Source organism: Pistacia vera, unplaced genomic scaffold (assembly GCF_008641045.1).
Source record: "Pistacia vera cultivar Batoury unplaced genomic scaffold, PisVer_v2 Contig255, whole genome shotgun sequence".
Taxonomy (NCBI): Eukaryota; Viridiplantae; Streptophyta; class Magnoliopsida; order Sapindales; family Anacardiaceae; genus Pistacia; species Pistacia vera.
In genome coordinates, this window is record NW_022196063.1 from 341,767 (window position 1) to 357,050 (window position 15,284).

Below are 15,284 nucleotides of genomic sequence, written 5' to 3' on the forward strand. Positions count from 1 at the left end.
TATATGAATAATAGTGGAAAGGGGTTTTTTTGGGATAAAATTTTTAAACCAGCCAAAACACCTCGATTTGGGGTGTTTTATAAACCCCTCAAAAATGTTTTGGGGGGCTTTTTAAACCAGTCAAAACCAGTTCATAAAAAATCTAGCAAGTAATGGTTTTTAAATACCTCAAAACCAGTTTAATTAAAAACCCCTCAAAACCAGTGAAAAAAAAAAAACTCCCAAGCAGACCCTTAAGAAAATGTGTTTGGTTAATTGGTGGGTATGTTATATTAATATTTTTGGTTGGGAGGAATAAATTGGTGGGTATGTTATTTAAATTACTGAATTGTCCTCTAATTAAATATTATTATTATATTATTTTTTAATATTATTATTTGGATTATTTAACCCCCCCAACATTTAAAAACTTAGCAAAAACAATCCCATAATAAAAGTTTGGAAAATCAACAAAGCACCCCCACCAACCCAGCCACTTCCAGCCGCCGGCAACCACCGCAAGCCGTCGGCAACCGGCAACCTAACAGTGTACGGAAGACAGGAAATGGTCTCCGTGCGCCATTTGGCCATTTCCGGCCAGAGATCTGGTTGAAAATGGCCAGACTTGACAGATCTGGTTGTTGACGGCCAGATCGATGGTTGTTAACGGCCAGATTGATGGCCGTTAACGGCCACAGACGTGGTTGTTAACAACCATCGATTTGGCCTTTGATGGCTAGATTTGGCCATATCAGCGCACGACGGCCATTTTTGGCCTTTCGTGCGTCGTTCTGACGGTGGCGGCGGTTGGCTGCGGCGGTGTTTACCGGTGGCAGGTGGCTGGGGGTGGTGGCTTGGGTGGGCTGTAATTTGTTTTGAATTCAAGGGTAATTTTGTCCAAAAAGTTAATTAATTAGGGGTGAAATAGTAAAAATCATATTCATGTAAATAAATTTAAAAATAAGGGCATTATTGTCCTAACATTTTATTAATAAGGAATAAAATTATAACAAAAATAGATAATCCTGATAATCTTAAAATACTTAAGAAAATGTAGGTAATCAGATTATCTCAAATATTGGTTACTATTGGTATTTGAAGATTACCGGTATCTTATATTACTTGATAACCAAACATGGTAATAAAGTAATATAAGATGACTTAACCCCAGTAATCTCCAATACCCCTTAACCAAACGCCCCCCTAGGGTTAAGTCAAAAGTCAACATCCCTTTCTAAATTTCCAATATGTGTACTTTAAAGGAAGATGTGGTGATTTTTATATTTGGTTACAAATAGAAATAGCTCCACCCTATTTGAATAAATTCAAACTTTACATTTCAATAATACTCAACCAAATGATAACCAAATATAATGTTACAAATAAGCCTCCTTCATAAAATTATAAACTTTACAATACATTTAACACATCATTTTCTACCTTTTCCATGACGTGTCTTTTGCGTTAGAGTTAACTGTTAAGAACATGACACCGTAAATACATCGTGATATAGGAAGCCAATTTTTTTATGTTACTGTCCGAGTTGCGTTGTGACATGGTTTTGTATTCCGACGTGTCTTTGGCGTGGAATAACAACACCAAATTCGATTTGTAGAACTACCTATATACATGTATATTTAACAGTAATTAACACAAAATATTTCTGCATAAACATAATTAATATTATTTTCCATCTTTAGGCCGGAGCTCAATTCCTTCAACAATAAGGCCACGCTTAGTGTGCAATCCCTTGAAATAAAAAACACTACAAATCAACATTCCATTATCACCATTTTCATTGAAGAACTCACCCATCTCAATCTCCATCCATCCATCTCCTCTCTTTTGAGATAGTTTTGGCGTATTTCTCGGAGGATCTAAATACACATTGCGCCTCTCCCCATTATCTATTCCTTCTAAATACACACCTAATTTCACAGGTCTTGTTCTAAAACCGGATGTAGATTCAGTCAGCTTAAACACAAGGTAAGCTCCATAGTTGGTTTTGGGAGACAAAATTTTGGTATCGATTTTTCCCTTCACATCAAGCCACCACACATAATTGAGTTCAGCCACTTTACAAAACCTGCAAATGCAAATATTTTACATATTTATAAAGCAAAACTTAAGAGTTAATACTATTACAACCCTGAAACTCTAAATACTGACAAAAAAGCCTGTCGTTAAATGTCACCGTTGAATTGGATGATGACTCGTTTTTACATTTGCAATTTTGGTTTGCCCTTGAATCATTGACCTTCTGAATTTCTAAATATTATGCAAAATGATAACATTTTTTTAATATTAGTGCTACTAAAAATCTATATAGGTTGTATTCAAAACTATCAAATTATTTAGGTGAGACATAAGGGAGTGTACATATAATACATAATTAACTTTTATTTAAGTATTAGAATTTTTCCTTAATCGAACTCAAGACCGATTAAGTAATACACCCAAGAGTTTCCATCGAACTACTCGGCTACCCGGAGGTTGGTTTATGTCAATACACATGTGCGAAACCATGAATTTTGTTTTGGGGAGGGCTAAATTTGTTTTTCAAAACAAGAGCTAAAATTAAAGGTGCATTTGTTTCCCTATTTTTGCCCTACCATATTCCTATCATTTCCAAAATACACATTTGTTTCCCTATTCTGAAAATATTATTATATTTTATTCAATTATTTTTAAACCCCCTAAGTTTGTTAATTTAACTAAACACTACCCAAAAAAAGTTTAGAAATTGACAAAAACACCCCCACCCACCCACCCACATTTGCCAGATTCTGGCCACCACCATCGTAAGGTGGCTGGAATCTGGTATAATGGCGTACTATTGGTTGGATCTGGCCGGTAGTGCGCCAATATAGCATTTTCCGGCCAGATCTGGCCGATAGTACTCCAATATAGCCTTTTTCGGTTAGATCCACCATGGATCTGGTCGAAAAAGGCTAGATCTTTGGCCGTAGCTAGTCATCAATGACGGCCATATCTTTGGCCGTTGTTGACGACCAAATGCGGCCAGATCTGGCCATCAATGGCCAAATCTAACTGTAGATCTAACCTTTTCTGGCCAGATCCACGGTGGATCTGGTTGGAAAAGGCCATCTAGGTGCACGATTGGCCAGATCCAGCCAATAGTAATTTTCAATGTTTTTATTACAATGGTGTTTAGTAAATTAACAAACCTAGAGCGGTGTTTTTGTTAATTTTCAAATCCTACCTTGTTATTACCACCCAACTCTTACTTTTTCAAAATCCAAAATACTAAAACAAATGCACCCAAGATATTATAAAAGGAATAGAAGCACATCTTAATCAAGTATGTTATAGAAATTGGAATTTATTTTGGGGAAGGCTGAATTTTTTTTTTTTTTCATTTTTTATATTATTATATATATTTTTAGATATTTTAATCGCATTTTTTTATTTCGTAATAAAAAATTTATCAGATTTTATACAATTCAATAAATTCTTTTAGGTTTAACATGTAAAAGTCTGTTTTACCCCCAAAGGTTAGAGTTAACAGCTAAAATAGACGATAAGGGATATGTTTGGTAGTTTTTGGAGGTATGGGGTGTTTTCTGTTTGGAGTTTCAGGGGTTGCAATAGTATTATCCCACAACTTAAAGTATAACTCACATCCTGCATCGCCTAGTGAATGAACCAGTGATTCCGTTTAAAATGTTTGAATTCCTATAACTAAATAGATGCCTTTCGGATGAATCACGATAGGGTGAAGCAAACCCATGCGGGCTTAATCCTAAAATGGACAATATATGGATGGTTGCAACCAGCAACAAGTAACAACAATAATAATGTCATATGAATAATGGACAACAAAACAAACCTAGATTCTTGTAGGGACGACCACTTCCAACATTGAGAGTCTCCGCACGAAAAAGAAAGCCCTCTTACCCCAACCATGTAACACTTTTTTCCGCTCTCTTTTTCTATTGCAAAGCTCTGTGTTAAAGAATCGTATTAATGTTAGATTTTCTATTCAGAAAGAAGTAACAACAACATTATTTAATTTAGTTCAACCAAATTATGAAGAAGTGAACCCAGTTTTCATTAGATATCGAATAGAGATATGCACAATTTCCATCCAATTTCATTAATCAATCAAAACTCAATATTCCTGTATAATCCATACATAATAGATATATGAGTTTGGAAAGCGAATAAAATAATGAGTATAATTTATTAGCTTACCATAGTACCATTGTTGATGATGATGGGGTTATGGCAAAGATGAAGATAAAGATCCTTCTTGGACACGTTTGTAGTAAGCAACAACGGCGAGGCCGAACCGGAGATGATCTCCCGGTAATCAGACGGCAAAAACTTCTCCCACACGGCATCCGAGTCCGCAGCTGATTTGAAGACGGTAGACACCACTGAGAATCTGCATGCATCTCTAGCACATGTAAAGGAGATGGTTTCTGATATGCATTCTTCTGGGAAAACATCACTCATATCCATTTTCCTTGTCTTTCCCACTCACCAAACACCACCAGTAAGTCCTTTATATTTGATCTGTTGCCAGGGAACAACTACACAAAGACTTTGGATACTTCGCCTTGAAGGTTTGACAAACACATTATTTTAAGTGCTAAGGGACAAGTCTTTGTAATTTATTGTAACATGCATATCTATCCAATAATAGCCTATAATTTATTTTTATTTGTCCTAATTAATTAACATTAAACAAGTACAATGGTAGCATATTTTCTATTTTAAGAATATCCTTGTTGGACATACGTTGTAATTAAAATATTCTATCCAATAAAAGCCTGTTATTTATTTTTATTTGTTCTAATTAATTAACTTTAAATAAGTACAATGGTATCATATTTTCTATTTTAAGAATATCCTTGTTGGACATCAGTAGTACTTAAAATATTCAATCAGTCCAAGTACAAAGACAAAATTTGCATTGGAAAAGTTCATCCTCTATCCTTCATCCCTAGAGTTGAGGCATAAACAAATCAAACATGAAGACTCAAAACACAATAGATGCTTAAAAGTTAAAATTACGTGCGTGAAAAATAAGGACAAATTGGAAATTATGCATTGTATAAGTTATAAGAAAAAATAAAAGCAAAATAAAAAAAGAAAAGCCATTCTCTCACGAAATTGATATGGTTTAGTTGTTTTATTAAAACTCTCCCTAAATTTATATATTAACAAATAGTTGAATGACACTCTCACGAACTTGGATTCCAATGCCATCACTAATTAATTTTATATCTTAATTAATTGAGTAATATTACGTTAACAATATATTTTTACAAATCTCTTTTATAACCTTGATGTGACTGTTAAAGTTGACAAAATTACCTAATAAATAAGGAGGTGTCTGAATAAGGAGGTGTATTAATGGGCCTCGTGTTGAGGCAGCCCATTAACAGAAACCATTTGTTTTGAGGGTTCTGTGAAAGAAAGTAAGAACATGGCGGCCAATTTTGGGAGAAGAACCCTACAACTGACTTCTGCTTCAGCTAAATCCTTCTCAGCCGCTCACCGTCCACTTCAACGGCGAGTAAATTTACCGGACTAGCTTCTCCCATTAAGCCGACCTCTGCTTCTCGCTTGTCATCTCTTCACAAGCGCACCTACTCCAGGTTACTTTTTATCAGTATTTTATGGTTTTTTTTTTTTTTTGTTTTAAATTTATTTTATTACCATTTTGTTAAATTTTAATGTTCAGTTGTGTTAAATTAGTCTTTAAGCTTGAATAGGGATTGTTGTATGGGTTTTTCATTCAGGTTTCCAGTGGAGCTGGGTGGGGCTCTGTCTTTGATGCCATTACATAGTGTTGCTGCCTCTGCCACCTTTGTCTCCTCCCCAATATCGAGATCTCCCTTATCTTGGTATGTTTGCGGACATGCCCTTTTCTTTATTATAAGTGGTTTGACAGTCCTTTTTTTTTTTTTTTTTTTTTTTTTTTTTTTTTTTTTTTTTTCTTAATCACTGAATTAAAGATATGAAGATTTATGATCGGGGTTGTGTTTTTGAGATTTAGCTCAGAAGTTTTTGTTTTTGGTTCATTGAATTATTTGTTCTTTTTTGTTATAATCATATAATACATGATTGGAGTTTTGGGTTTTTTTTTTTTTTAAGAGATTGAATTTATATCTGGTTCAGGTATCAAAATACAACTTTGCGTTATATGTATAGGGATTATTTAAGCTGCAGAACTTGGAAGTGGTTTCTGGGTGTTTTGTTTTATTGTTTTTTATTTGTTGTTGCGGTTTTGTTTGGATTTGGGGATTGGTTTTTGCGATATGGTGACCTCTTTATTTGGGTTGGTGATCTAGATTTTCAAGAGATTAAATGTAGCTTTAATCTGATTCTTGAGTGTAGGACTCTCTTCAGATGTTAAATCCGAGTATGTTGTTTATGAGAGCATCCTCTTTGGCAAGGTTAAAGTCTGTACTACCTGCCTTGTTACTTATTGATTGTTTGTTTTAGTTTCACCATTTATTTATTTTTTTAATAAAAATTGATTATGTATTAAAATTTTTGTTGTAGAGGGTATTGATGTTGCAGCTTCTCATCCATTGATTACGAGTGGAGTTGCCATTGGTTTTGGTTCTGTAGTATTGAAGAGTACGTCCTAGTACCTATAATACCTGTTTTATGTCTATCATATAGTTAGTTGTTAATGCACTTCAGTCATATTGATCTATGGTTTATAGTTTTTAAATGGCTTTCAAATTAGTGATTCCAGGCCATTAATTGTAAAGACTTAAAATGCGTAAAAATATTCATCACTGTGTTTGGTTCATTATTAATTTCCCTATTCTGGACTGATTATTAGAATACCGTTTGGTTCATTTTTATAAAACTCTATCCCCAAAACACAATTCTACACAATTTTGAATTCTTCACTGCGAAAAGTGCATCTTCACAGCTTTCACAGCTCTCTGCGTCTCCATTTTTTACCGTTACAATTTTTTATTTTTCTTCCACTTTTCGTGTCACTTACTGCTCACCATTTTCTGCACTTTTCTTCACTGCATTCTTCACCATTTTTCTTCACTTTTCGTCACTGATTCCCCATTTTCTGCACTGCATCTGAATGAGGCGTGAACCATTTTCTTCACTGCATTCTTCACCATTTTTCTTCACTTTTCGTCACTGCTTCACCATTTTCTACACTGCATTCTTTACCATTTTTCTTCACTTTTCGTCACTGCTTCACCATTTTCTGCACTGCATCTGACTAAGGCGTGAACCATTTTCTTCACTGCATTCTTCACCATTTTTCTTCACTTTTCGTCACTGCTTCACCATTTTTCTGCACTGCATCTGACTGAGGCGTTCATTGGGATCACCTGTGACCACTTCTCGAAGCCGTTGATCTTGTCACCGTGAACCCAGATCTGTCACTTCTCTTCTCTTCCCAACCACCGTGAACCCAGATCTGTCACTTCTCTTCTCACGTTCGCAAATCGCAAGCTGTGAAGCTGATTTCTCTCTCAATTCCATGCCACTGTTCTCCTTCTCATTCGGCTATTTTTATACAAAGTTCGTTGATTAATTTTATTCGGCGAAGGTATTTTTCAGTTTTTTATTTCTATTTCTTTGACTTCGTGTGTAGCAATTGTTGTAATTGGTGGTATTAAACTTAATGGTAGTGGATGTTTGTGATAATAGAGTGATTAATGATGTGGTATGATGGTGCTGGTGGCGGATCGGTGGTAGTTTTGGTGGTTGTGGTGTGAATAAATTTGAACATTAGGGTTCAAATTGGGGGTTTTAAAATTTAGTCCTTCTGTCGCAATGTTTACTTGATAATGGCTGATATTTTTTGCAAAATCTTTGATTTTTTTTTTTTTTTTGTTGCTTTAATCGACTATTGTTGTTGGCAGATAATGGAAACTGAATAATCATTAAATGGTGAATGTGGTTCAATGTTAAGGGGTTTGGATTTGAGATTGGGGGCTTAGTTTTGAAAATCAATGATTGATTTTGAAGATTTGTTGATTCAGGTTTTGATTCGAAGAAGAAGAATCAATCGAAGAAAGTGTGGTTGTACAAAGGAGTTGTAAACAATATAGGGTACCAACGGAACTGGAACTAGTAGGTTCCTAAAAGATTTGGTAAAGTAGTATTTTGCAAAGCTTTTTTTGTTTTTATTCTGTTCTACAGTTAATAAAGCTGAATTTTCGGACTTTGATTTTCCTAAGCTTAATGATAATTTTTGTTTTGTTTGGCAGGTTTTTAATATTTTAATTCGGATTTCACTAATTGATATATTTGTTCTATAGATTCGACATTGTGATTTAATCGTAACAAGAAATTACGCTCATATGCACAGATGTCAGTATAATTTATCTCGACGTCGTAGGATTGATTACTACTTCCAGCAGAGGCGAAAGTTTCGATGTTTTTCCAGACTCGGAGTTCGTCATACACTTTGCTGGTCGACATTGTCTGTATCTTCCCCTATATTGACATCTTCAAGCAGTGTCGGATCGAACGAGGTATAAGTTTATATGTGTTTAGTTGATTACATTAACATATGAGTATTATATTTTGCAATGTGATTGGTGATTCGTATGGTGTCTCAATGTTGGTTGTCCCTGACCGTACCGTCCTTAGATGAGTGATTCTGTGGCCTGGTCTGCTGAGATGACTCACAGATTTCTGGTCCTATTATCTGAGCGGGCCAAAACTTCGCACGGTATTACAATAAAAATAGCTGATTACCAAGAAATGTTGGACGACATTTCATCACTTGTTGGCAGGAGACTCAACGTCACACAATTAACCTCTAAGTTCTTTCGGCTGCGAAAAGTGTATTAAGCATGATGGAAATTGCTGCAACACACGGGGTTCGGGTGGGATCACGAGTCACAAAGTCCAACGTGTCCCATTGAGGTGTGACAAGAATATGTCAAGGTATATTTTCATATTTTTTAACTAATATTATTCAACGACACCATAAATGTGCGCATTTTTTTCGAACTGCTAAATATTAATATATTATTTTTTTAACTTATCAACAAAACTCACTAGCGCAACAATTTTACCATAAGGGACTTTCTCACAAGGAGCTTTATGAAATAATATTTGAGCAGCAAACTGCCACTGGAAGATATGCTTACACATCTATATCCCAACCGGTGGAGACCTCCAGTTATTCCAATCCTAGCGCAGTTCTCATGGATGATAGTGACTTTGAACCTGATCCTGATCGGACGACAAGGGAAAAACGGTCAAACTCATCTGGCCATGGAAGAGCGAGAAATAGGAGGCACAGACGTAGCCTGGGACAATCAATTGCTGATGCCATTTTTAGCTTGAGGGACGAGCTTGCGGAGAAGCGGACTATGGGATCGAGGGCTAGCAATCGCAGTGCAGATGAGAGGGAAGAAGAGAACACCAGTGCTCCATCTGATCATTTTTCCATGAGCAATTGTATTGACATCATTACGGCCATGCAAGTATCGACACAGTTTTACTTGCCGGTTGTCACGTACTTATATGAAAATCCAAGGTGGCGAGAGATATTCGTGAAACTCCCACTGGAGGAAAAGGCTAACTAGATTTATAACAACTTTCCCAAGAAGTAGATTACACTATATTTCATAAGTGTTTGGCAACAATTTTGTATGCGTTAGTGGACAGTTGTCATTACAATTGCAATTTATAACGTTACTGTATGAACATATTTATGTGATATTACATGTGTAAACATCGTTTTCGATTGTCATTACAATTAAATATTGACTGTTATATTTTGCCAAGTAGTACAACAATTGTTAATTGTTGATAACTGTTTTGCAAATGTGTAGGTTTAAATGGCGTCGTCTAGCCGTACAGGAAGAAGACGACGTGCTACAGATGAGAGGGACGAAGAAGAAATAATGACAGATATAGCCATTGCACTTTGCGCTGCTGCCGCGTTAGAAGCAAGTGGGCTTCAACGACGACATACATCCGTATTAACTGGTCATCAGTACATCTTGGAAGTATTAAACGGTTATCCTGACAGGATCTATGACAAGTGCCACATGGAGAAAGACTGTTTTACATTGTTATGTGAAATTTTGTCCGATCAAGGCAAATTGCAACCAACCAGGACGACAAGTCTGGAAGAACAAGTTATGATATTTCTAACAATCGTTGGAAAAAACGAGACAATCAGAACGATGATGGAGGATTTTCAATATTCGGGTGAGACAATCTTTAGACATGTTACCGCAGTTTGTAACGCTATATGTGAGTTGAAGACAGAGTTTATCAGACTATCTGACTTCAATGATGTTCCAAGGGAAATATCAGCCAACATAAAATATTACTCTTTCTTTAAGGTACTGGTTCATTATGTTTGCTATTAGTAGATAGTTAAGTTCATTGTGTTATTAATTTTTATAGTAGGTTAATATGAGTAAAATTCAATTTTCATTATAGGACTGTATTGGAGCCATGGATGGCACACATGTATATGCTTCAGTTCCACGTGAATTTGCCGATAGGTATCGGAATCGCAAAGGATCGATGTCACAGAATGTAATGGCTGTATGTGACTTTAAGATAATGTTCACTTATGTCGTTACTGGATGAGGATGATCTGCGCATGATTCAAGAGTTTTAAATTCAATTATTGATGATCCTAATTCTGGATTCCCACATCCTCCACCAGCTATAAGTATTTTCTTGACGTATTATAGCGTATTACCTCCACCGTTGAGGCTTTGTAATTCAAATAAAATGTCTGATATTATTACAGGAAAATACTATTTGGTTGATGCGGGTTATCCAAATAGAGATGAGTTTCTCGCCCCTCATAGGCGAGTGGCTTCCCATATTTCTGATCACCGTCGAAACCGAAGGGGGCCACAAGAGTTGTTTAACTACAAACATGCTTCATTCCGCAATGTTATCGAGAGAACCTTTGGTGTTTTGAAAAGACAGTTCTGTATTCTAAATGGAATGAATAATTACCCGTTGGACAAACAAGGGAAGATTGTTATGGCATGTTGTGTACTTCATAATTTTATCAGAATGTACAATATGAACGATCGTATCTTCAAACAAACCAATAATAGTATGGGTAATGAGCAAGTATATAGCGATCGTCAAAACGGGGTAGAATATGGGCGAAATGGAGAAGGACTGAGTCAACCGCAACAAGGTATTGTAGACAATATGATGACTGTATGGGATAACATAACGAATGTACTATGGGCAACACAGTGGACCATGTCGTAGTTGTTAATGAAGTATACGTGTAATAATGATTGTAAGGGTTGATAGTTAGTACTTTTGTGATTAGTACTTGAAATTAATATGGGTTTTTGTTTTTTAATATCTACGGGTGACAAAATTACCAATAAAATATTTAGTATTATTAAAATGTAACTTGATAAGTTATATATATAATAATATATTATTTTAACAAAATTCAACAAAATATTATATTAATAAATCATTTATAAAAAAATATATTAATCAAATATTCAATACAAATATCAATGTCAAAATACTCAACTAAACATATGTTCTGCAAATCCTATTCTCGTAATTATAATCCTATCCAACTATTCAATCTTATCTCCAAAATCTTATCTAAAATAATGAACCAAACGCACCCCATATAACTCATTTTCTTTACATTATAATATTTTTGCTTTATTGCCCATTTGGGGATTAGCTGCAGATTTTGTTTTATTGGTTTTTTTATTGGTTGTTGCGGGTTTTGTTTGGATTTTGGGATTGGTTTTGGTGGGTATGGTAGATCTCTTTAATTGGGGTTGGTGATCTAGAATTTGAGTGTTATGTGAAATTTTAGGTTTTGATCTTTGAGATGGGTGATATTGTTGGAAATTTGATGTGGGTTTGGATAGTTTTTGTGAAATTTTAGGTTTTGATCCTTGAGATGGGTGATATTGTTGGAAATTTGATGTGGGTTTGGTTAGTTTTTGTGAAATTTAGTGAGCGAAGGGTTGTGTGATTTGTTAGAGTTTGATGAATTCATTGCTTCAAGAAAGAATGTAAAGAGAGGGAATGAAAGATTGAAGATTCATTTGGATCTAATTAAAGCATGAATTTTATTTTTGTTGTTTAAGCATAGTGTTATTGTAAATTTATTTATTTACAATAAATAAAATATTATTAAGAATGTGGGTATTACTCATTGCGCGGGGGCTGCTAATACAAAATCTCCATGGAATGCTACTGGTAAGCCTAACTACCTTTTTCTTTTTCCATCTTTGCTTTGGTTGCCCAATACCTTGCAGATCCATTTATCTAAATCTTATGCTATCTATGGGATGCAGTTCTGTGTCATGCCTGTAATTTTGTCTCTTACATAATCACATGTTTTCTGTTTTGATATGACAGAGCAAGTTGTGTGTGTCGCAGAGGTCACAGGATCATAGTGGACATGGTTGGCATGAATCAATAAAACAGGTGATGATGGAATTTGGGGGGCAAAAAAGGTCCTGTTACATGGACCCACAACTTTTTGGTAGTTTAGAGTTAGATGGTAAAAATTTAGGGGTGAGCAGTTCCAGGTACCCTGTATTTTTCAGGGGAACCGGAACCAGACCAGAATCGGAATCGGAATCGCAATCGCACAGTGCAAGTTCCTAAATTCAAGGAATCGGAACCTAAAATGCAGGTTCTGGTTCTTTACTAGGTACCCTGTAAAAAATCAATTATTCCCTATTAGTTTAAAAAATGACAAAAATACTTTAAAAGTTTACAAATACAATCCCTATTGCAAGTCGTGGCAGTCGCAAGCTTGTAAGCTGTTGCAATTTATGTTGTCTAGCTATATAAAAATTTATAAAATACAATCATACATAGCATTGTGCATTACATATATGGGGATTATAGATAGAGGTTATGGATTTTAATTTTGAGAAATTGCTTCAAAGAAATGAAACCCAGTTCACAAATCACTAATCTCTTTTGATTACCATTGTTTTGAGGGGCCAAAAGAGAAGCCCCACAAGCACAAGCACAACACCAAGGCAACTGAGCAGAAAGAATCAAAGGAAAGAGAGAAATATAGATTACAGCATAATAACGCCGAAGAGAGAAAGATATTAAGATAGTTGATTAGTTTCATATCATGCACCTTCAATCTGAGTAGTATCCCTTGGAGAATCAATAGTTGAAGTTCTAGATAACACAAGAGAAGAAGACAATAGAGAGAACGGAGAAAAAAAGAATCAAGAGATATTGAGCTAATCGAATTGGGTATTTTGCTTTGTGTTTGTAAATGTAAATTTACAACATGCCCACCAATTTATTACTCCCAACCAAACATATTAATATAACATCCTCACCAATTTATTTCAACCATCCAAATACATTTCTCTAAACATTCCCAGTAATCTTCAAGGTAATATTTCTTTCTAGTAATATAACATTCCTAGTAATCTTTAAGGTAATATTTTTTTCCAATAATATAACATTTTGGAGTAATACAACATTCCCTGAACCAAACTCACCTTTAATGTTAGTTATGGATGGAAAACATAACTAAACCAATCGGTTCGGGTCATATTTGTTGGGCCAGTTTGGTTTTCGGCGAATTATGCTCACCCCTAGTGCTATAACTAACAAAGATACATTTTTCACTGTGTATTCTTTTAAGAATGTATGTGAGCATAGGAAACATAGAAAAATTCCAAAATGTCTTACTGAAGGATTGCTGCTCTAAGCATCAAAAGCATCAAATGAAGTCATATTCTTTACTACTTTTGTAGGGTGTCTATTGAGAATATAAATAGTTGTACTTATAACTCCTGCCTATAAAGATTTCGGAAGACCTTCTTGACATATACAAAGTTTAATCCTTTGTAAGGGCACGAGTCGCAATTGCAGCATTGTGCATGAGTAAGGGTCGATTCCACAGAGACTGGAAGTGCTTTTGTGATCCTAGAAACTATGCCTTGATGAAAGTAACAAGAATTGAAATAAAGAAAAACACATAAACAACATTAAAGTAAATCTAAATCTAACTATCTACAAAGGATCATAGGGCTCTAACTCTATCATAATCATCAAGCTACGTGTTCATCATCAAACTATCTTTCTCCCTACTCCATTCTAGGGTTCGTACATCTTCGGGTTAAACCTAGTACTTTTCATCATCTAAACTAGCTAGTGGCCTACAGCCTAGTGTAAATAACAAAGGAACCAATTCGCATAGACATAAACCATCCATTCATAGAACTAATCAAGATAAACACGGCGTCTCTCATTTCTAAGGTATTGTCGTGGCCCTTCGGAATAACTTAGTGTTTCCATCAACTAAACTAGCTAGTGGCGTATACCATAGTCTAGTAACGAAAACCCATTAAGCACAAGATGATTTTAAAGACAAAAACCAATCTATACTCGGGTAGGGCTACAAACCAATCTTTCTATACCCAATCTTGTCTCATACAATCAATTAACTAACATCAAGGTTGATCAGACCCTAATATCAACTAAATATTGAATTAAATGCAATGAATAAATCTAGAACATAATAGAATGAATCAAACAAATAGAATAACAATAAAACATAAGACTTCATTTAGATTTATATAAAATCCCTAGAAAACATAAAGGAAAAGAAATGATTACACCTAGAGCCATAATTGTGAAGAAAAAAAGAGGAGAGGAAGAGTACCTCCTCTCCTCTCCAAGCTCCACCCTTCCAAGAAACCCCAAATGAATTCCCTTCAAAATGTGTATATCAAACCTAAAAACTCCCTAAAAACAGACTAAAGCTGTTTTTATATAGTTTTTAGACAAAATGACAAACTTGTAAATATTGGTCGCCGAAATTAGGGTTGAAAATGTGACATTTTTACATTCTGCGCGATTTGCTCCTCAGTGCTGTTGAATTACGCCCCGGCACGGTTGAATTGTGCTCCAACGCGTTTCAGGCGATTTCTTCTTCAACAAAAATCGTACCACGTCGCGGCTTAGGAAATCGTGTGGCGGCATAAAGTCAGAATTTCATTCTTTTTTTCTTCTCGCCTCGATTTACCTACACTCGATGGGTCTAGGATGTCCGAACACCAACACAAGCACGAATAATCCATTCTTTTGCACCTGAATACCTAAAAACAAACACAACACCTGTGATTCTGGAAGATAACAAAACATGCAAGAATTCATCATAAATCACGCATTAATTACCTTAAATTCCTTACAGTTTCACCCCCAAATCACTAAATAAATCCGCATTTCCAACACTCAACACTTCCTCACTTATTTTTGATATGGCCATCTCCACAATTGTTCTATCTTTTCCCTTCGCAATGTCTTCTATTATGGGTGTA

At 35.3% G+C, this 15,284-nt stretch overlaps 1 protein-coding gene across 1 annotated transcript; it reads right to left on the reverse strand.

Moving 5' to 3' along the window:
- Positions 1 to 1,651: 1,651 nt before the first annotated feature.
- Positions 1,652 to 4,459, reverse strand: LOC116132529 (F-box protein At2g02240-like). The gene is made up of 3 exons (XM_031418188.1): positions 4,195 to 4,459; positions 3,830 to 3,945; positions 1,652 to 2,065 (listed from the first exon to the last, which is right to left on the reverse strand). The coding sequence occupies exons 1-3, from the start codon at positions 4,456 to 4,458 to the stop codon at positions 1,663 to 1,665; spliced, it is 783 nt and encodes a 260-aa protein (XP_031274048.1). The 5' UTR covers position 4,459; the 3' UTR covers positions 1,652 to 1,662.
- Between the last annotated feature and the right edge of the window lie 10,825 nt (positions 4,460 to 15,284).